This window comes from Tiliqua scincoides, chromosome 5 (assembly GCF_035046505.1).
Source record: "Tiliqua scincoides isolate rTilSci1 chromosome 5, rTilSci1.hap2, whole genome shotgun sequence".
In the NCBI taxonomy this organism is placed as follows: domain Eukaryota; kingdom Metazoa; phylum Chordata; class Lepidosauria; order Squamata; family Scincidae; genus Tiliqua; species Tiliqua scincoides.
In genome coordinates, this window is record NC_089825.1 from 61,524,905 (window position 1) to 61,548,176 (window position 23,272).

Here is a 23,272-nt window from a genome sequence, read left to right on the forward strand (position 1 = left end):
GGACTGAGGATGACTTGGAGCCACACTGTGATGCCCGTGTAGCCCGGGGGAGGCAGATGCTTCCCCCAACTTCCCCCAACTTAGTTGTCCGCACTTGGGGGGTGGTTTAGTTAGTTCCCGCTGCTGCAGATTTTATGGTTTTGATTAATAAAAGTGACAGTTATCCCAAGCCTTTGTCTGGTGTGGTTATTTCGGAAGTGCAAGGGTAAAGACATAACAGGTTTGCATTAGAGTGCTAAAGTAGTTTTCATGTGGTTTATTACCTTAATCATTTCTGAATCTTGAGCAACAAGTATTCCCAGGCTTCACGTTACTTGTTTCTATGAATTTTTTGCTCTAAATTTAGTTATAAAGACTGTTTAAGAAGAAATTGTTTTATCAGATTCCTGAGCTGGGGCAGTGTACTGCACCTAAATACAATAGCTGTGGAGTTAGGACCACAGCAGGGGTGCCGCTACCTTTTCTTGGACCTAGTGCAGTGGCTTGTGATGTCACTCCACCGAATGAGCAGACACTGATGTTATGACATTTTCACGTTACCACCAAATTCTTCTGGCTTGTAAACCGCTGCAGAACTTACAGTGGAGTGAAGAAGAAAGTTGGCTGGGCTTGGAAGGGGCCGCTCCAAACCCAGCTGACTCACTTCCTTGCTCCAGTCTGAGTTCTGCAGTGGCTGAACTTGGAGCTTCTGCATGCTCAATGAACAGAACGTAGCTTGGAGCTGCTGAAGATGGCCAAGGCCAGACAAGAGTGACACGCCTCCCGCTCTTGAAAACATAAAGACGACACATGGAACAAGACTGCTGAATGGCATGGCGGGTTTTTCCTATGGTGTCACCCCCTCAATGGCAGACAGTACCGCCTAGCACAGGGGTGCTCACACTTTTTTGGCTCGAGAGCTACTTTGAAACCCAGCAAGGCCTGGAGATCTACCAGAGTTTTGTTTACAATGTACACATACAACATTTATGTGTACAATGTATGTTGGTATACCTTGAGCCCCACTGAATATAACAGGACTTACTCCTGAGTAGACATGTCTAAGATTAGGCTGTGAGGCTGCAATCCTAGCCACACTTACCTGGGAGTAAGCCCCATTGAGTACAATGGGCCTTACTCCCGGCGTTTCCTCCCAGAGGCACCTGAAGGGGGGGGTCGGCACTCCGCGATCTACTCATTTTGCCTCGCGATCTACCAGTAGATCACGATCCACCTATTGAACACCCCTGGCCTAGCAACACACCTGGTATTAAAAATACTAGCACCCTGGCTCAGTCCCCACTAGAAATTAGATGCTAGGCAACTCAGGGAGCACAATATATGCTGACTCTTCCATTTGTATCAGAAGCTGGCATTCAGCTTCTCCACGCATTCTACCCCTTCCCACCGCCTAAGCCAAACTTGGATTTCCTGCTCACATTGTATGTGGAGGTGGAAAGATGGTATGTATTCATAAAAATGTCTAGATTACATAAATTACTTGCCGTTAAAAACATGCATTAACTGCAGCTCCCCAAGTCTTCCAAATATTTCCGAGTTGATCTAGTGCTGGGCAATTTGCCCACCCCTGTTGGATAATCTCAGTTTTGAAGTGTTAAGTGGATGGAAGGGGAGAAAATGTCTGTTCCTTGCTTGATATTTCCCAACAAAATTTGGTAATCATTAAGAACTGTACCGTTGTTACCAGAGATGAGAAGTGAGTCATTAATTCAGCATTCCAAGCAATAATACGTTTGGGTAGTATGACAATACAATGAAACTACATACAGTGTTCCCTAATTTGCCATGGTAAACATTACTGCCAAAAGGTTCTTCAGAGCCTTAGGATGCAATTTTGCAAAGGCTAAAATAGAACCACACATACATGCAAATCCATGCTTTTGACTCAGAACTTTTCTTTACAAATAGCACTCTGGTATCCTTGCAAAACACCCTCAAATGGTGGGAGCAAAAGGTTGTGGAGTTTAAGTGCTTAGTTCCCGCTGTGGATTCCAACCTGATCATGTGCCTGCTATTTATGGGTAAGAACAAATAATTTCTTTTGGCTTTCAACAGAAGCATTTTTTATAGGTAGCACAGGAGAAGGGGTTGGGTTGGCATGTAAGACTAGAAACTGGAGTGGGGGCTAAGTGGTCAAGTTCTCCAACCTTCCACTATGGTTCTGAGTCATTCCACGTGGCCCCTTGGTTCTACTTTAAAAAAAAATGATTACAATTAAAAGTTCTGAGTCAGAAGCACATATTTGCATGCACATGTAATTTTCCCCCAAGTGTCAGGGAAAGTTCCTCAGCTACACCCTGCACTGGAATTTATGCTCACTTAAAGCCACTTAAACTTCACTGCTTACTCTGGTTCCAGCCTTCCAGGAGCCCATACAAAAGATAGTCAGAAGTGGCTGCTGGTGAGCTGGTTAACAGCTTTCTGCTCAGAGTGCACTAAATGTGCCTAGAAATTTTCCAAATGCTCTGCCTGATTCTCCTGGAATCCTGTCCAGTCTGTTCCCCGCCTGCCTCTCCTCAACCCTTCCCCTGTTCCTGTTAACGCTTGTTCAGTTTGGTTAGGCTGCTTAAACCCAACTGAAGCCACTGGAAGTTAAACAACCCATGCGCAACCCTGATATTTTAAATGCTTCTGATACTATTACAGACAATGAAACATTGCTTATCCGGACTTGCAGATTTTGAACATCCTTCTCTATTCAGAACATCTCTAGTGTATACAAGTGTCATGGGTTTTTGTGCACATGAAGCATATCGTGAAAAACTGGATTAATTGCTTCTTTCCACTCATACCCTTTTGGAGTGAATGTTGACTACTATGATAACAAGAAAAACTCTAACTTCATTCACCCAAAATATACATTGTTTTTATTTTTGCAATGGTCTTAGGATGACACGACCATAATAGAATAATCATCCATTGTCCCTCATATAAAAATTCTATACCAACAAACCTAGAGTCAGCAACTACTTATGGATATGGGATCTCCAACATGAAAATGAAGATCCAGCCTCTACAAAAATCCTTTCCCTTTCATTTCAGTATACTTGCTCTGCACATACAACAGGAAGATGGATCAGATACTTCCATTAAAATCAAGAAGGGTGCTCATGAAAGCAAGGGACTTGGGTGCATCTCCCAGGTTATAAAAAGGACCACTGGGCTCTCTTCTAGGAGTGGACCTCAGCCATTAACAACCCCTTTGAGGTGTGTAATGACCTGAAAACAGTGTCACCTGTACCTAATTGTTGCCCTGTGTATATGTAAGCACAATGAACTTCTTGACTATTGGTCATAAGACTGCAAGATCACACACAAACTTACAGGCCCAAAGCAAGTTGCACTGTTTTCAGTTGAATTTAGCACCAGGCATTCTGGATTGCATTGATGACACTCAGAATCTTTTTCAAACTCCCGTGGTTCCCTGAAATGAATAGAAAGCAGAACTTAAGTAGTAACTGACACCACATCCTATTTGACCCATCCGATCTCTCTAATATGTAATTATAGCATTTTAGTTTAACTTATTGAAACAATTACACAACTAAGGAATATGCAAGACCTCTCTTCTGCCACTTCCAAAATGTTGTTAGGCCACTCAATCATCCCCAAAACCCTGATAGGGTAACCCTATCATATCGACAACTCCAAAAAGTCAGTCTAAGACCCTTCAAAGTGGGGAAAGTGTATTATCACATATGAACCAACTCTTGGGGGAAAACAGCATTTGAGTCAATAATCATGCCTTTTTTCCTTAAATGACCATTATATAGGTTAAGTAGAAATCAGCTGATAATTAGGTACTACTTGCCTCCTCTGAAACATATAGTGAATCATTAAATATAGAATTTGAAACAGATGGCTTAGCCACTATATGTCAAGACATTTTTCACTAATTAAAAACTACCTTCATAATTAGATGTGAATAAAACATGAAAATTTACCATGTAGGTCAAAATATCACCTGGAGGAAATTTAGTTGTTTTTTTTTAAAAAGGCAACATCTCCTGATGAATAAAGTATGTGTGTGTGCGTGTGTTTTTAAAGCATACATATTGTCTGTTCTCCAGTGATGGAAATCTTGATGATAGACACACAACTTTAAAAGAAACAGCAGAAGGGTTATCAAGAAAAAAAATACAGGTTAAGCCTCATTATTCGAGTGGATTCTGTTCCAAGCACTCACATGGATGGCAAAAAACCGCACTATAGTAAATCAATTTAAAAAACAAAGTTTCTTTCCTCTGGTGATTTTAAAAACAGCCTTGCTGACCTTTGGGATGTTAAGATAGAGTCATTAAGAGGACAATCCAACAAACAGTCTCTCTCAAGGTGCTTAGAAAGACTTCACTCCGACCCCTCCCTTCACCAATGCAAAGTACCTTTCTTTCACCTGTTCAGGGGGAAGGTAGGGGTCTTGGGCTGAAGCTGCCTGAAGAGAGAATGACTGATGGATTGTCAGCCGGCTGCCCCCCCCATTGTTAAATGATTGTTTTCCTTTAATTTAAAAGGTGCTTTTCATTGCACTGAGAGAGAAAAATCTATGGATGATTAGGTTATACCTGTAATGGGTTGCACGCCTGTTTCTCTCTCTACAAAAGTAAGAAAAGTGGTTTTTTAAAACTGTGATTTTAAAGGGATGCATTTTTCCCCTTCTCTAGGGATCAGCACATTCCTTCTCATTTGCAGGGGGCCATTCGTGTTGAGTCAAATCCGTGTACAACAAGGCTAGACCTGTATTTTTCTGTATTGAGGAATGCTAATCAAATATTTGACAAAACAGATAAAACTGCTTTCTTGTCCAGGATCATGATTATTGGTAATAATCCAAAGAATTACCAGTTGGTCAGTCAATACCTTTATTGGCATATATAAAACAATTACAGTTTCAAATACAAATTCTAGTGATAGTAATTAACTATCCCCCTGAATTTAGGATCTTAATCTGCTGCTCTTCACCATGCATCCCAAAAAGGTCTTTGTGTTTCTTCAACAGCAGCTACTCCCATGCAAGTTGCTTTAAAACTGAGGAGACTTTCAAAGCATATGTGTGCCTAAATGGCTAGAGGGTCCTTATTTGCTTGTCTTCTGGAGGCAGCTGAAAACATATTTGGCATGTGGGTTTCTGTTTCAGAACTGTTTTTATGCTGCCAGGTGTACTTTATTATTTATTTAAAATATTTAAATCCCGCCTTTCCCATGCTGAAGCAAATGTCCAAGGAGGCTAAAAATTGTTTTTATTTTTATTGTGGGTTTTTAATGCATTCTTATCAATCTTGTGTTTGGTTACTGCTTTATTGGTTTTTATGCTTTTAAAATTTATTGTAACCACATTGAATGACTCCTCTTGGGGGGAAAGGCAGAACATAAGTATTTTAAATAAGTAAGTAAGTAAATAAATAAATAAAATAGCTCTTTTCATCCCAAATATTTTGTAGAATGAAGTTCACTTGGTTCACAGATTTGGAACGGAGAAAGGACATAACCGGAGGAAATCTCAACTTCACTAACATAATTAGGGTAAGAGAAGTTTTATAGTGTAGTATTTCTCAAACTGTGGGTCGGGACCCACTAGATGGGTAGCGAGTCAACTTCAGGTGGGTCCCCATTCATTTCAGTTGTTTATTTTTAATATATTAGACTTGATGCTACCGTGGTATGTGATTGCATTTGGGGAAATGTTACAGATCTGTACTTTTTACAGGCTACTGCATATATTCTTTTAACAATGATAGTAAATGGAACTTACTCCTGGGTAAGTGTGGGTAGGATTGCAGCCTGGGATTGTTAAAAGTTTTCCTGCTTGGTGATGTCACTTCTGGTCATGACATCACTTCCGGTGGGTCCTGACAGATTCTCATTCTAAAGTGCGTCCCAGTGCTAAAAATTTGAGAACCACTGTTATAGTGTCTAAGTTTAATCTTGGAAGCATTTCCACTCTAGCTGAAGAGATTGTTTAGAAGATTTTACAAAATACTTATCTCTGTGATAAGTGGCAAATAAATTTGCAACAAAAGCGATTTCTTGCATACAATTCAAACAAAGTATATGAAAGTTCAAGCGTGTCTGACTTACCCTTGCAAAATGTTGCACTCTTTGACACATTCTCCACTGCGAATAAAGTGTCGGCAAGAGAAGCACTGGAAAGGGCCTGGGCCCCAGCAGCCTACCTCTGAACAGAGGGGATGACAAACCTGACCTGAAGCAACTAGAAGAGACAAAAGGCTACATTAAAAAAGGCAGAAGATGCAGTGAAAATAGAGAATAGTAAATGTGATCATTCGCATTGACATTCAATTACCTGAATTGCTAAAATTCAAGAAGCCACTAGTTTAGAAGCTATTCACAATGCCTTCACTGGAGGAAAAATCAGCTGCAACCCTAACATCATCAGTGCTTTTTCTCTTAAATAAAACAGCAGCTATGATGGGGGTGGGAGGAGGGAGAACGATCATAACTGGGACCAAAATGGACACACTGAAGTTGCTATAAGCCCCAGGAAATAGTTGTTCCCTGGTGCCAATAGGAGCTTCCCTTCTAAAGCTTACAGCAGCTTCAGGAGACAAAGGCATTTTTGTCAGGACCTCTGCACAATGGGAAAGAGTTAAATGCTCTCCCTGTGTGCAGTGGTCCCAATCCTCATCAGCTCCCCACTATGACTGTGATAGCTATTTTACTGAAGGGGGGGGAGCACACAAATATTTCATGTCATATTTGATCATCACAGAACACTATCTGGAAGCATTCTCAGTCTGCTGATCTCCAGAACACACTCATAAGAACATAAGAACAGCCCCACCGGATCAGGCCATAGGGTAAGCTGGCCATCTAGTCCAGCTTCCTGTATCTCCAAAGTTAGCCTTCAGAATCTTTTCACTGCTGAGGTCCACATGATCACACTGCTTTCTACTTGACTCAGCTCATGGTGCTTCTTGTGGCTTGGGAACAATGAAGCACAATAGACACCTAGCTGGGCCAAGCAAATAACCTATTCATTCTGCTGTTGTGCAAATGAAAACCCTATTGGGTGTGAGTAATTGGCGATACAAAGGGCCTCTGGGAAGACTGAAGCAGTGGCATAGCTAGCGGGGGTGGGGGCGGTCCGCCCCGGGTACCACCCTTGGGGGGGTGACACCACAAATGCCCCAACATTGCTAACATCGTGGAGGTTTGGAATAACCCCATCATGCTATATACTGTTGGATGTGGAATTTCCAGTGGAATGCAGTGCCAAAAACCAGATTGAAATATCTCCTTTCCATCAAAAGTTATGGCCAAAAACCCAGAAACAAAAAAATGCATGGAACCCTATGGAAAATAAAACTATCCAATGAAAGCAGCCCCCAAAAACACCCAAAAAGGAAGTCCCTCCCTCCAAGCAGACAAATGTATTGAGCCCAATGGAAAGTGAAAGTAAGGCATGGTTGCGTTTACTCACGAGTAAGCAAACATGCCTTGGCTCCTGGTCAAGTCAGGCAAAGGGGAATGCTAGGCTAGCTGCATGGTCCCAATCTGATGAAAGTGGAGCTCAACAAATGCTCCAGAAGGCAGCACCCCCCAAAGAGTAAAACAGAGGCTTCAGCTGGTAAGGTCCACTTTATTTGTTTTTAGACTTGTAAAGCCAGGTGGGTTTCTGATAGTGCTATGCTTGAAATATAAGAGTTTACACTGAACTGGGCACTGAGGAGGACTGAAAATCTCACTGATATTTTTGTGTGGGAGGGTGTTCTTGCAGGCAGGCTACAGAGAAAATTCACTTGGTGGAACAGGGCTGGCTTCCCCTTATTTAATTATTTATAATTATTTATTTTAATTTTATTGTGCTTGATGATGTCACTTCCAGTCATGACATCACTTCCAGTGGATCCTGAACAGAATGTCATTCTAAAAAGTGGGTCCCAGTGTTAAAAGTTTGAGAACCATTGCCTTAACTCAAAACACATCAATTAGACATTGGGGGGGGGGGGGTTGACACCCTAGTGACCAAAATTCTGGAAATCACTGCTTTTAGCAATAATATTATTCACTGCATTTATTTTCTGGCCATTATTATTATTCATTTCAAATCCTGAGCTGCTTAGAGGAAGGGTGGTATAAAATGTGAATGAATTCATAATTCATTAATAATTAAATAATTAATTAATTATGTCATAAGGGGTGACAAAAATTTATGGGCCCCGAGCGTCAAATGACCTAGCTACACCACTGGGTTGAAGTGCACCCACTGTGTTCAGGCCCAGCCTTACTTCTATATGAGACTGTACATCTCAGGAAGAGCCAGAGACCATTGAGGAAATGGAACTTTTAGGACCCAATCCTACCCAACTTTCCAGCACCAGTGCAGCTGCAATGCAGGCCCAAGGAAAGGGAAACAATACTCCCTTTGGCATGGTTGCATCATGACAGAGCTCAGACTGACTACGAAGTCCTGAAATAACGCACACTTTTGGAAAAGCAAGGTTGGTAAAACCAAGCCTCATGAGAATATACAGAATTTTCTTTAACACCATGAAGAAAACAGGATTGCCCGGTCATTGGTTGCTATTAAATGCACTAACATGAAGTAAGTTTTCCAAAATGTGTAGGTATGTCCAAATTTAATAAGGGGATCCTATCAACTCACCACATTCAGTTTCATTTCTGTTTCTGGAACTTCTTGTTTTCTGGTTGTCTGTTACAAAAAGTTTCTTCCAATCCACTGTGTCAGAATAGCAGAGGTGTTCATTTCTCACAATGACTACATCTCCATCACTTACTTCCTTGAGTGAGCGCAATCCTAGATATCTTATGTTCAGGCCTGTGATAGCAAGAGCATATTGGCCCCTAAAATGAAATAAGAATACCAAAGAGGTAAGAATATACACAAAGAAAGAGTCTTCCAAAATTACTATTATTTTAGTTATCTGGGAATGGAAATAGAATTAAATCACAAAATTAAATTTTGTGAGACCTACAAAAACTTAAAACTATGTAAGCAGAACTCTGTCAGAGACAAAACAAATGCTATGCAAAGAGAGAAGAAGAGCTACTAGGTGCTTAGAATAATTTTTTTAACTAGTATAGTGTACTTACAGGTGCCCCAAACTGGAGCCTAGTTATGATAAGACTTCTTGGCACACCTAAGTCTATGCTGCAGTCTATGTTGATGTGTTACCAGGGGAGCTGTGTGGGGGAATTAATTAATAAAGATCTGCTGACACAGGGAAGATGGCAGGGAGGTGGGACACGAGGGGGAGGCACAAATTAGGCACAAGATTTGTAGCCAATCTTTGTGGCTTACGTATTCAGACCTAATGAATACCATATTAAAGAGAGAAAGAACAAAATATACGTAGTTAGGCTTGACACTGCAAAAGGACACCTTTCCTTCTTACTCCCCATCTTACATCACTGTTTCATAAAAAACAGAAGCCTGTAAATGGGAAGGGAGCCCTTGATACTTCAGAGTTGTTGAAGCTATGCAGGTACGGATCTGAATAGAAACCTGGATGGGAAACCAGTGGAAGAAAATTATGTCACAAATGTTGCTAAAATAATAATAATAACTAGGTATTTATATACTGCCCTTCTGGTCATCGGATTACTCCTCTGACTTTATTCAAGGCGGTTTACATAGGCAGGCATTTCTAAATCCCTCAAGGGGATTTTTACAATCATAAAGGTTCTCTCTTTCAAGAACCAACAACATTTCAGAATGGATCTTCCTGGTTTGGTCTCACTTCTGGCCTTCAGTTCTCCCACGCAGGCTGACAAGCAGCTCCATCTCTCACATGGAGGGCAGCCAAGACGCTTCTTGCTCACACCAAGAGCAGGTGGAATCACTCAGCTCGGCTTTGTCAGCTGCTTCAAGGTCTCGCTATTCTCAGCTGTTCAAAGAGCTGCTGGTGTCCTCGAACTGGCGACCTTCTGCGTTATCTTCGGGCTAATGGAGGCTCTACCCTCTAGACCAGACCTCCTGCCCAAAACCCAGAACTCTTAGGTTAGCTCAGCAGTTCCCAAACTTACCACTGCTGTGACATCCTTGGAACTTGGAAGTGTGTTGCAGTGATGCGAATTATGTCAAGCAATGATGTCACTGGCCACTCACTTCTGGGTTCAGAAGGCATCACAAGCTTCCAAACAGTGGTAAGAGGATCAGGGTAGGCAGGAGGACTCTTCGTAGCACACGGTTTTCATGTGCAGCAGCTCTACCCACTATGCTAAACCTCCTGACAATGCCTGGAGGCATGTGCCCCAGATAGTGCCTTGCTACGTCCCAGGGCATTGCAATGTGTCCTTTGGAAATTGCTGGGTTAGCCTTTAATCTAGTTCAGGGGTGTCCAAACATTTTGGCAGGAGGGCCACATCATCTCTCTGACAACGTGTTGGAGGCCGGGAAAAAAAGAATTAATTTACATTTAAAATTTGAATAAATTTACATAAATGAATTTTTAGAGATGGAACTTATATGAATGAATGAAGGTCTTGCAGTAGCTCAAGGCCTAAGAAAGACCTTGCACAAAGCAAGGCAAGCCTTTCCTTTGCTGCCACTGCTGCATCACAGATGTGAAACAGCAAGTAGTGGACGGAGCCCTCGTCCCACAGCTCAGGTGAGAGGTCAAACAGTCGTCCTCACATTGAAAGCAATTGCATTGGGCCAGCACAGGGTCCAGCAAGTCTCTGGAGATCCAGAGGCTCACTGGAGACTGGGGGCTCCCCGTGGGCTAGACTGGGAGCCCTGGAGGGCCACAATTGGCCCTGGAGCCAGGTTTTGGACACTTTTTCTCACTTAGGAACTCATTAGCTGCAAATGACAGAAGAGGAAAGTACACAAATCTTGAACATATTTCAAGATATGGGAGAGCCCAATTTTCATGTGGGCTGCTCTTACAGCAGCAACACCTCAGCAGTACTCAGCAGCTGGGTGCCTGAGGGCCAGATAAAAAGCTTCCATGGGCCGCATCTGGCCCCTAGGCCTTATGTATGACACCCCTGCTCTAGCCCTTTTAAACAAACCCAGCTATTTATCTATCTAGATACACATTCACCTTCCCCCACACCTAAAGTTTCTGGCACATGGGCTATACTTACATTTGTTTTGTTCTGCCTCGTATAACCTCTAGATTTTCAAAAGCATTCAAATCAGTGATATTTGCAGGCCAAACTTGGATCAACAAAAACCCTAAAACAAGACAAATTGCATATCACAAAACGTTTTCGTCCAGCCAGAATGCCTTCACATATTTTTTATGAGAACATCAAAATGAAGAATGACATTTCAGGGAGTCTGGAGCTATTTTTAACACTGCATTATAAACAGTTTACATGCTGGCCACCAAGACAGCTAAACATTATGGAGGCTGGTGACTTACAGACCTGAGCAGCTCAAGATACCACTGAAGTTTTTGCTTCCTTTAGCAGGTCTTCTTGGAAACCTCACTGTTTCAGTGCATACATATGCATGCACAAAGATACTTTCCCCACAATACCGAGGACATTTACAACGTATAGAAAAATGAGAAGAAGAAATAGAGTAGACCTTAACAACTACTTTTCTACCCAATGCAGTTAGGGGTTGCCACTCTACACTGAGGTATTATATTCAGGTATTATGTCCTGGGGAGAACTTTCAAAACTTGAGCTGTCTCTCACCCCTTTCCCAGTCACTGCTGGGAGAAAATGATCAACAAACTAGGCTGTAGGTTCATGTTTATTTGAACTACTCTAAAGTGCAGAGGACTGGGCTACACTAGGTGATTTGCCTGTCCCCAGAAAAGAATGGGTGAGTGTCCATGAGTAGGGAGCAGCCACATGTGAATAAGTGCCCAGTTCATTGCTACTTTATTCCCCAAGCATAAGGGGCAATCATGCATGCACGGTTCTGCATACAGCAGTTGCCTCACAAGGGACATCATATGGTGTTAAACATAGCTGGAACCAATGACTGCTTCAACTTACATGAACATAAAACGCTAGACACGGGCTGCAGTCAATTCAACATATGTATAATCAGCTCTATTAATTAATTGGTATGAAAACCTGCTTATTTCTTAGGAGAAGCAGGAAATGTTTACTCTTCTTCAAACCTTTTCTAATCTGTTGAGACACATTGGGCTGGTTCAGATGTAATGAGAAACCATTTTCTCTGGCAGGTTTGCCTTGAGAGCTGCAGTTTCCACACTCCTTCCTTCCCAGCTCTTGACTTGCTTAAGGTATCATGGAGTTGTGACATTTAACACCTCATGTTTTAAAACTATGGCTCCACAGCTCATGCAAAGCCAGGAATTGTGATTTACTTGGTTAACAAGCAATGATATAAAACCAACTCCAAACTCTGGTTGCACATTCTGTCTTATTAATGAGAGTTAAATTACAGTTTTTGGTCTTATGCAAGCTGTTTTAACAAGCCAGGGTTCCTAACCTTGTAGCAGTATGAGAGGAAGAAGGTCACAATTCTTCAGAGTTTGTTCTTGTAAGCAGAGAAACTATGGTTCCCTGTTATATCTGAAGAAGCCTAAGCCCTTTAAGCAACTTGATATTACTAACCTGTGATTTCTTTAACAGTTTTAAAGATTTCCAGCTTCTTTGGGTCCAAAGGAGGTGTTTTTGTATATGAATCACTAGAAGAACAAAATAAGAATGTTCACTCACTGTTCTGATACATGTCATGTTGGCAACCTTCAGTCTCGAAAGACTATGGTATCGCGCTCTGAAAGGTGGTTCTGGCACAGCGTCTAGTGTGGCTGAAAAGGCCAATCCCTTCCACACTGGGAGCAAGTGCAGTCTGTCCCTGGTCTGTCTCCCTGGCTATGGGCCTTCCTTCTTTGCCTCTTTGCCTCAGACTGTTGGCCAAGTGTCTCTTCAAACTGGGAAAGGCCATGCTGCACAGCCTGCCTCCAAGCGGGCTGCTCAGAGGCCAGGGTTTCCCACTTGTTGAGGTCCACTCCTAAGGCCTTCAGATCCCTCTTGCAGATCTCCTTGTATCGCAGCTGTGGTCTACCTGTAGGGTGCTTTCCTTGCACGAGTTCTCCATAGAGGAGATCCTTTGGGATCCGGCCATCATCCATTCTCACAACATGACTGAGCCAACGCAGGCATCTCTGTTTCAGCAGTGCATACATGCTAGGGATTCCAGCACATTCCAGGACTGTGTTGTTTGGATAGCCTTCATAGTTCTGATACAAGAGCCATGTTAACCTTTGTTCATTCTCTCTCTAACATTATTTAGGGCCCAATCCTATCCAAGTTTCCAACACCAATGCAGCGAGAATGCAGCCAGATGGTAAGAAACAAACTTGCCCTTACTTAAGGAGGCCTCCCACCCCCACCACAGGATGCAATGTATGTCTATTGGCCCAGCTGCATCAGTGCTAGAAAGTTGGATAGGGTTGTGCCCTTATTTAAACATTTTTACCCTGCATTCTCTCCCTGCTGGGCACTCAAAGTGGCTTCCAGAACACACAAACACATGCACGATAAAATGTCATAAAAAGAGAAAATGAAAAACTCATTAAAAGCCCAGAGAAGGATAAAAAACCAGCAGCAGACAGTAAAATGATAGAAAAGCAGCCCACAAGATAGCCCAAAACCTCCATATTAAAAGCTCTAAACTCAGAAGGCAAATGTATAAAGAAATGTTTTTAGGCCCCACTGGAAAGCCTCTAAGGAAGCAGCCGTTCATAAGTTATTAGATACAGCATTAGAAACAGCAACAACTTACCCTAGAATTGATACATGTAGAAATATGAGATCTCCGTTGATGGTGGTGCAATTTTTAAAGTAGTCAATATTCGATGCATTGACAGCAAGAACACCTTTAAGTTTACCTGTTCCAATCCCACTACACACTGGTAAAAAAGGAAATAAAATGTAGTGTTGAGGCAGAATAGAGTCTTCAGGCACCAGCAAGTATATCAATTTTATACACACCCACCCATTTACCGCAGCAATTGACCCCCATAATTATCAGCCCCAGAGGACCGAGAATGGGAAGCATCTGTAACCAAGGAATGTGGTCATAGTTCATTTTGGAGAGTGGGGCTAGGTGCTTTGCTTGCTTCCCCCCACCAATTCTTATTTATGTGGCCCTCTGTCCAAGCACTGCTGATCAGGGAAATAAATATGTTCATTATTTTGTTTTAAATATTCATATCCTGTCTTTCAGACAAAAGCTTCCACGCAACATCAAAAAGTTAAAACCACTAGATTAAAATAACCTGCTATAACTAGTGTTTTAAAAACTGCCAGCATTACAAAGCAGGAATGGGAATAAATGTAGATACATCAAATAAAACTTGGAAACAAGAAAGCCAGCTAAGGTAACCACAGATATATCTGTTACAAGAACAGGAGAATACAATAAATTTTCAGGTGCCAGATAAAAACCTGCACCTACCTCCGCCTCCTTCTGAGTTCTAAACCTCCCCCTCCTCCGCACTGCCTATTCAGATTCTTGCACCAAGCAGCAAGTGGTCCAGATGAAAGAGGCTAGAGCTGATTGGCTGGACATGTTTGAGCGGGCTGCAGTGATGTGTTTGAAGTTTGCATAGTTCCCGCCAGAGGAAGAGCCCATGAAGCATGGTGTTGCCCTCCACCTCTCTCTCCCTGCCGATCACCAGAGCTGGATGCCCTCCACTTCTCTTCTTGATCAGCAGCTGTAGGAGGCAGTGGCAACAGGGCAAAAGCCGAAGGGAGGGCTGCTTTGGAGCATGACACTGTGTACTTTCCCCCAGGAGACATTTCTGATGCTTGCCTTTTGCTTGATTTTGTGGCAGACTTTGGCAGCACCCACTCCAATTGCCAAGGATATTACACCAGGAGTTGTAATTAAGCCATTTCTGCCCAACACTGCATATATGCAACAGGGATCAAATGTGAACACCTGAGGGCTGGACAGAAATGGGTTAAACATAATGTTTTTGCTTGGGGGGGGGCATCTAGAGAAGGAGGAGGGGAAGGCTCTGAAGTAAGGAACTAATTCATTCTAGCCCTCCATCAATTTGCTTGAAAAAACCAAGCCACCCTTCCCCTTGTAGATCGCTGCATGCTATCTCACTCTCTCTCACACACACACACAAGCTGGGGAGTACAAGTATCCCCCCTTATACACACATGCACACTTTCTCTAAAAACTCGACGCTCTGTCTATTGGATTTGCACAAGCTTGGACTGGTCCCTCCTCTGGGGTTCCAGCAGTCAAACGATCTAGCCAGAGATGCCTTCTCTGCTTGGTGGCAGGTGAGGATTACGGAAGAAGGCTGACTGGGTAGCAAGCATCTCTGTGGGCATGAGGAAACAGGTGGCGGCTCTTGCCATCCACTGGTGACAATCTGTTGTGCTGGTGACTTTCCTGAGAGTTAGCTCTTTGAGTAAACCCCACTTACACTTTCCTGTGAGTAAACCTCAAACACAATGGGACTTAATTCTGAGTAGACATGAATACAACTGTTCTGTAAGTTGCTGAAATTTGATGGCATTTAGCCAGAAATTCTTTTTTTTTTAAAGTGACCTAATCTGAACCTGTTGAGCTCTTTCCGGAAAACAGCCAACGTAACACTGATTTGTTCTGGTTTGATCTAGCAAACGTTTGCCTGTAGTGGTGCAGTGTAGTGGTTAGAGTGCTGGACTTGGACCAGGAAGAACTGGGGTTTGAATTAGCTCAACCTTGGAGCTTGCTGGATGACTTGAACTGAAAAACAGAAATCTAGGCCTCACAGATTTCCAGCAGCAGGGTCCTTAATTTCTTAATTAAGTTGGTTGCAAGGTAAACAGCGATTGCTTTGTAGTCTCTGTGTCTCCTCTTCTCCCCATACAGCTTAGCAGCACAAGTTGAGGAGTCATTAAAATCAACCCCCATTTCCGTCAGTTCCTTTCTCAATACCTCGAATTTCTCCCCTCAAACCCACCATGGAACTTGACAAATTCTCTCTCTACTCAAGGCAAATCTTTACATACACCCCCACAGATCACCACTTCCTTTTCCTCCAGTGCATTGCAGCCCTTTCCATGCATGTTTACTTAGCAATTGACTTCATGAGTGGTGGTGGTGGTGGTGGGGGGGCTTATTCCCAAGTAAGAGAGCCTAGGACTGCAGCCCTGATCTCATCTTATCACCTCCCCAACACCATTAACAACAAATTACTTGCCATTTGTCAAGTCACCCATTTCCAGCCACCTTGTTTTCCCCTCCTATGTCCTCCTTCATCTCTTCTTCTGGTTGGACAGCCCTGTCTGTCTGAAAAATATCTCACCCCCCTTCCAAGGAGCTCAGGGCAGCGTTAAGAGGTCCTTCTTCCCCAAACCCCCACCATTCTGTCTCCCCACAGCATCCCTGTGAAGTCAGTCAGATCGTGAGGCAGTGTACATAAATATAATTTTAGCCTTTCATTTTGATATTCCAATCATTTCGTTAAATTTAGGTTTAAAAGATGCATTATTAAAACAATGTAACATCAATATAAAAATAAAAAAGACAAATGGCAGGTGTCAGGTGCTGTACGAAAACTGACTTTTTTCAGTTATGGTGTTTTCTCCCTGCTGTTATGGGAGAGCGATCTGGTTGATGGCTAGGTGGTATTGTTGCTTGATCATTTGGCTGCCTTTGTTGGATTTGATTATTGCATTTTTACAAACTGTTAGCTGAAAAAAATAGGTATATATATTTTAAAGCTGAAGAGCGCAACAGGAGTCCTTGCCCAGATTCCAGCAGTGGACAGTTAGATTTTTGGGGGGAAAGCACACAATCAGGGTACGACGGCTTCTTCCCACATTGCTTGTCCAGTAGCAACTTATTTATTTGGTGATATATTGCCTCTGAACATGGAGATTCTTTCACCCTGTTTTCTGGCACACAGTTTCGTGTCTTTGAACTCACAAAGAAAGGCCACCTCTGAGACCTCATATAATGTTTAATTGTTAATTAAATTTATTGAATACATACAATTATAATAAGTATATTGAGAACACTTTCATTTATGATATGGAAATGTAATTCATTATGTGACCCCTAGGCTCTGCACTGAAGTATTCGTGCAGCCCCCTGGCTGCCAAAATTTAGACTAATCTGTTATAGATATATGGGCTGGACTCTGTACCAAAACTGAGTGTCTGTGTACTCTGCTGAAATCTGAAATATTTAGGGTTTTTTATTTTTATTTTTTTGCATTTTGTTCCATCTTTACCATACTTGTTGCTTCCACAAGGCTGTTCCTTGCATTTTTGAGATGTGCTTTGTTTTAAAAAATATCTATGTGAAGCCACATGTACTCCCTTTTTCGTACAAGTTTACTTGGACATCCAATACTTGAAAGGGGGGGAAATCTTCCAACTATGTCTTTATAAGGGATTGAGAAATAAGTGGACACATGCAAAATATGGCATAAAAGACTGAGAAGTGGCCTCTGTGGTGAAGGAAGAATAGGTAGATGCACTCTCAATCAGACACAAAGGGTACAATTCTAACCAGGTCTACTCAGAAGTAAGTCCTATTTTGTTCAATGGGGCTTACTCTCAGGAAAGTGTGGTTAGGATTGCAGCCAAAGATTAATAACAAAAAGGTAGTAAATCTGAAAAAGCAATTCTTGAAACATTCATCAATGATTATTGCTAGCCTTCCACCAACGTACAGCATCTTGCAGTTTTGACAAACTGCTAGATTTAGTTTAACTGCAACGCTGGTCAAGACTTACTACTACTACTAGAAGCTACTATAGTAAAATAGTTACTAATGTTACTGTTTTATGAGCAAAAGCCCAACAGTGTTAGGGCTCTACACTCCGTAATGCATACAGAGATTCTCTAATTTTCACACCTTTGCTACATGGGCCATCACATTTTTTACATTTTCGAATGCCATTTTGTTCCACCTCAGTCGAGTCCATACTGCAAGTTCGGACACATGCGCCATGGTCAGTTACCACATAATTATCTGAAAAAGACCAGAAAAGGGGGGGGGGGGAGAGAACCAACAGGTATTGAAAAAGGCACAACAGTGAAAAGCTATAACTAGCCAAGATAAATAGCATGCTATAAAAGTATCAGCGCTAAATTCTCACTTAAAAAGCAATGGCTAAGAAAATGGTTTTGATTAATTGTCAAAAGACAATTGGCCTCTCAAGGGATACTATCCCAGAAACTGAGCGCCACAACCAAAAAAGGATCTGTAGATCTAAACCTACAAATGGAAGATCATAAAGCACAGCCTCACAAGGTGACCTGAACAGATTTGTATACTCATATGCAAGTCTGCGCTCCCTGGCACAAATGTAATGTCATATTATAGATTTAGATTTAGAGACCTTTATTGGCATTAAACGTCATATTATAAATAAAAATTAATGTAAAATACAGAAGCACTTTTATACTGAGTGTTCAGTGTAAAAACAAACTCAGTATTTTTCATGGGTTCCTTTAGAACAGCCATTTTCAACCACTGTTCTGTGGCAGACTGGTGTGCCACGAGCTGTCCACAGGTATGCCACAGGAATTTGAGGGAAGGTCATTTATTAGTAGGGCCAATGGGGGATGTGAGCTCCCACTGGCAGCATGGTATGCCTTGTCAATTGTCAAAAACCTGATGGTATGCCTTGACAATTTTAATGCCTTTAATGCCTCGAAATGGAAAAGGTTGAAAATCACTGCTTTAGAAGTTCACCAAACTTCTAATAAAACATCTCTAACATCCCGTTTCTGGGCAAGGTGATTGAGCGGGTGGTAGCGTCTCAACTCCAGAGGCTCTTGGATGAAGCGGATTATCTGAATCCTTTTCAATCTGGTTTCAGGCCGGGTTTTGGGATGGAAACCGCCTTGGTTGCCTTGGTGGATGACCTACGCAGGGGACTGGACAGGGCAAGTGCGTCCTGGTCCTGCTGGATCTCTCAGTGGCTTTCAATACCATACCATCGACCATGGTATCCTTCTGGACCAATTGACCGAGTTGGGAGTTGGAGGAACTGTTTTGCAGTGGTTCCACTCCTACTTGGAGGATCAGTCCCAGAAGGTGGAGCTGGGGGATGTCTGTTTGACACCCGGCCCTTGAGGTGCGGGGTGCCACAGGGTTCAATTCTGTCCCCCATGCTCTTTAACATCTACATGAAACCACTGGGAAAAGTCATCCAGGGATTTGGAGTGGGGTGCCGTCAATATGCTGATGACACCCAGCTCTATTTCCCATTTCCGCCACATTCCAGGGTGGCAGTTGGGGTCCTGGAGCGCTGTCTGGAGGTGGTGGAGATCTGGATGAGGGCTAACAAGCTGAAATTAAATCCGGATAAGACAGAGGTTCTCCTGGTTCAGAAATCCTCGATGCAGGTGCTGGAGTATTGGCCTGTGCTGAATGGGGCTGCACTCCCCCTGAAAGAGCAGGTCTGCAGCTTGGGGTCCACCTGGACTCACAGCTGCTCCTGGATTCTCAGGTGGCAGCTGTGGCCAGGGGGGCCTTCACTCAGTTTTGGCTGTTGCTCCAGCTGTGGCCGTACTTGGATTGTGCACTTGGCTACGGTGATCCATGCCACAGTGACATCGAGGTTAGATTATTGTAATGTGCTCTATGTGGGGCTGCCCTTGAAGCCAGTTCAGAAACTGGAACTAGTGCAGAATGCGGCGGCCCGGGTAGTTACTGGAGGTAGGCGGTTTGACTCTGTTGGGCTGCTTCTCCAGTGGCTGCACTGGCTGCCCGTTTGTTTCCGGGCCCAATTTAAGGTGCTGGTTTTGACTTTTAAAGTCCTATACTCCTCTAGGCCAGGGTATCTTAGAGACCGCCTACTCCCATACAATCTGGCCTGTCCCCTTAGGTCATCTGAGAAAGCCTTTCTAAGAGTGCTGCTGCCCAGGGAGGTATGTGGGGCGACGGCAAGAAATAGGCACCAACACTCTCAGTAGTGGCACCAACCCTCTGGAACTCCCTACCCCTTGATTTACAAACTGCTCCCTCTCTTGAAACTTTCCGGTGAGGCCTGAAGACATTTCTTTTCAGACAAGACTTCTGAGTTACTGGCCTTTTTAACATCTTTTAACTTTTACAGTTTTGGGGCCTTTTTATAAACTGCTGCTGTTTTGCTCCTTTTACATCTTTATATCTGATTTCTGTTTTTAAAAATGCTCTTGTCATTAATGTGTTTTTAAATCTTGTTTTTAATTCATGTTTTTGTGTTTTTAATTGATTATTGTAAGCCACCTTGGGTCCTTTCGGGGAGAAAGGCGGGGTACAAATGAAGTAAAATAAAGTAAATAAAAGAGGCACATACATATTTTTCAGAATTAAAGCTAGAAGCATACTGGAAAGAGGCAAGCTCAGGAACAGTGACATATGCAGAGATGCAAAGGATAGCCTAAAACAAGGGTTGTTATTTTGTGCTTCTTTGCATCAAGAGTGATTGGATCATTCAATCATGTCAGATGCAAAGATGTAGCAAAATTATTCACCTTAATTAGATACTGACTCAGATGAGGCAAGGGCAAAATTATGCAGACATGCACAAGGTGACCAGATGTCCTCTTTTTCCAGGACATGTCCTCTTTTTTAGCCTCGTGTCCTGGAAAAGAACTTAAATGACCTCCTTTTCCCTATGAGCGGCCCCTGCAGGCAGTGCATAGTCTTTTTGAAATTAATATTAATAAGTAATATCATGTTTAAATTAACCACATGAAATCAATATATGTGTTTTTAGTTTTTATTTTGACATGTTCCACAATTTTCTTGGATGTCCTACATTTTGGGGTGCCTTGTCCTCTTTTTCGAGTTATGACATCTGGTCACCCTGGATGTGCGATGGTTGGCCTCATCTGTAAGTTAACTAGGCAAAGAGACACCTTTTCAAGTTGTGTGTCTTATATTTAGTAGGGGGAGTTTTTTGTTTTTTTAAACCCCAGCATTGTGTCTTAACCCCAGCATTAAACCCCATACTAGTGTCTCTTCTGCAGCCCTTTTAGATTATGAGCCCTTTAGGGGCAGGAACTATTTTTTCTCAGTAATTCTTAAACTCTTGGGAAGTGTTCAAACTAGTGAGCAGCCAAAAATCCCAGTCGAAACATCTTTAGGCTGCAATACCACTGATAACACCAAAAACATTAATAATAATTTTTAAAAATTATTTCTTTCCCCCCCCCCCCCATGCCATAGTACCATGCCATCCTACATAGTAGTATGTCCTTGTTTGGGACTTCCTGTTCCAGAATGCATAGCTGGGAACATATGGATTTTTCCATGAGACACAGAGGCCAGGAACCAATTTGAAATATCCCAGATGGAAGGCAGAAACTGTCCTGATCTTCCCGATGAACTATCTTTGCTTTAAAAAAATGCTTAAGGAGACTTACGTGGACACTTCTTTACACAAGTGGCTCCAAAGCTATATTTTCCATTTGGGTTGTCTTCTAACTGATAGGTAATAGGATTATACACTTGCAAAGGGGGACAAGAGTCCTTGCAGGTTGCATCGTCTGAAAACTTACGGCATGCCTGTTAACAATTATGAAGCAATTATGAAGCAACAGTACAAAATAAACCATTCTCTGTTTTTAACATTTTTTAAAATTCTCAAACAACAAAGGCCAACACACATTTTGCTTCCTTAAATAAGATATTTCCTTTAAGATTTTTTTTTTATATCATGTAATACAAAATTTTGGTTACTCACGTAACTGGTGTTATGGTATTAAAAATTCAGCCGCATTCAATAAAGGTGGAAAATATTGGAAGGTGGAAAAATCTGAATCCACGGGTTCACTCATCTGCTGGGAATCGGGTCCACAACCCCCCTGTGCACCCCCTCTGGAGAAGAGCGGAGGGTTGTCTCTAGAGGGTTCTCTGAGCCCAACAGAGGCCATGGACGGACACCGTGTCATAAAGTTAAAAAAAATGCAACTTCTGGTTTCTCCAGTTTCCCAGAAGTGGTTTTGTAATGCTTATGAGGCATAAGACCACCAAGGGAAGCCTGGGCTCAGGGGAACCTCAGAGCTCCCCTTGGCTTCAGAATGTGGGGAGGAGGTGTTTGCCTGTATCCATGGTTTCACTTAAGTGGGTTCTGGAACTGAACCCCCACGGATATGAGGGCATGCCTGTAACTGATTATTCAAAGAATACAGGCTTCCTTTGCTACCACTGGCACTCCTGGGTGGGGGGGGGGGCAAAATGCTATGTTTTTCAGGCGCCTGAATGCCTGTGTACAGTGGCCACCAGAGCAATTAAAGGCTGTGAAAGCAAAGTGGAGGAGATGCCTCCACTTTGCAGCTGCAAAAGCGAATGGCTCTGAAACTGAGGGGGAGGGGCTGCTTTACACAGGTGTAAAAAAAGTGTCATTGTCCCCCCCCCCCGGAATGCCATTGTTTGCTACTACAAGCAATGCCACTAGCAGCCCAATCCTAGGCATGTCTACTCAGAAGTAAGTTCCATTGTGTTCAGTGGGGTTTACTTCCAGGCAAGTGTGTATAGGATTGCAGCCTAGATCTGTCAGAAGATTGTGCAAACAAAGAACAGTGTATTATAGTATAGAATCTTCCAACAAGCTCCACAATAATGGCAACTAAATAAAAGATAGGGGTCAATAAACAGTCCATGCCAATTCAAAATTACTAAAGTACAGGACATAAATTGATATAGGACACCTGAATCAGAAAAGATAAAACAAAATAGTCTTTAAAACATAATTTAAAATGTTGCTTGAGTCTTAAAGCCATGAATTAAAACACATTGCAGGATCTAGTCCCAAAGTTTCACTTTCAACTGTGGAAAGCATAGTCAGGGGTACAAGGAATTTTTATCCTTTTATCTATTAGCCAGCTTAACTGCCAGGAACTGCTTGAATTTTTAAAGGCATATTTACACTCTTTACCTGTTCATCATTACCACAATTTCCTATATAGGTTTCTCCTCAAAGTTTTTTATTCTAGTACATTTGAGTACTGGAAGCCAGGCATTACTTATACTGAGATTCTCTTTTTTGTTGTTGTTCATGTTGTTTTTATGTTTTTGAATTTCAATGGCTTCTCTGTAGATTCTAGTATGGTACTGTTGCACTGTAGAAAGAATCTGATTAAAATTTATTTGTTGACCATTTCTCACAGCATGCTCTGCCACTGTTAATTTTCTGCTTTGCTCTAAGTGGCAGAGGAGTTCATGTTCCTTTACTCCAGTAATCATGCTCCTATTTTAATCCGTAGCTTAAAGACTTGAGCAACATTTAAAATTATGGTTTAAACTCATCTAGCCACAAAAGCCTTAGTATGTTTGTAAAATAGTCTGATAAAGTTTTGGTAAATTTTGAGGGTTTCTGAAATAAGGAGACAAGATATAAAT

The 23,272-nt window shown here is 42.3% G+C and overlaps 1 protein-coding gene across 1 annotated transcript in view; it reads right to left on the minus strand.

Moving 5' to 3' along the window:
• Positions 1-23,272, minus strand: part of EGFR (epidermal growth factor receptor) — a 174,564-nt gene that overhangs the window by 33,726 nt on the left and 117,566 nt on the right. The window contains exons 7-14 of the mRNA XM_066629113.1: positions 21,295-21,436; positions 17,789-17,905; positions 13,700-13,826; positions 12,526-12,599; positions 11,071-11,161; positions 8,624-8,823; positions 6,076-6,208; positions 3,325-3,424 (exon numbers count right to left, since the gene is read on the minus strand). Coding sequence (XP_066485210.1) covers positions 3,325-3,424; positions 6,076-6,208; positions 8,624-8,823; positions 11,071-11,161; positions 12,526-12,599; positions 13,700-13,826; positions 17,789-17,905; positions 21,295-21,436 — 984 coding nt within the window. The remainder of the gene's footprint in view (positions 1-3,324; positions 3,425-6,075; positions 6,209-8,623; positions 8,824-11,070; positions 11,162-12,525; positions 12,600-13,699; positions 13,827-17,788; positions 17,906-21,294; positions 21,437-23,272) is intronic.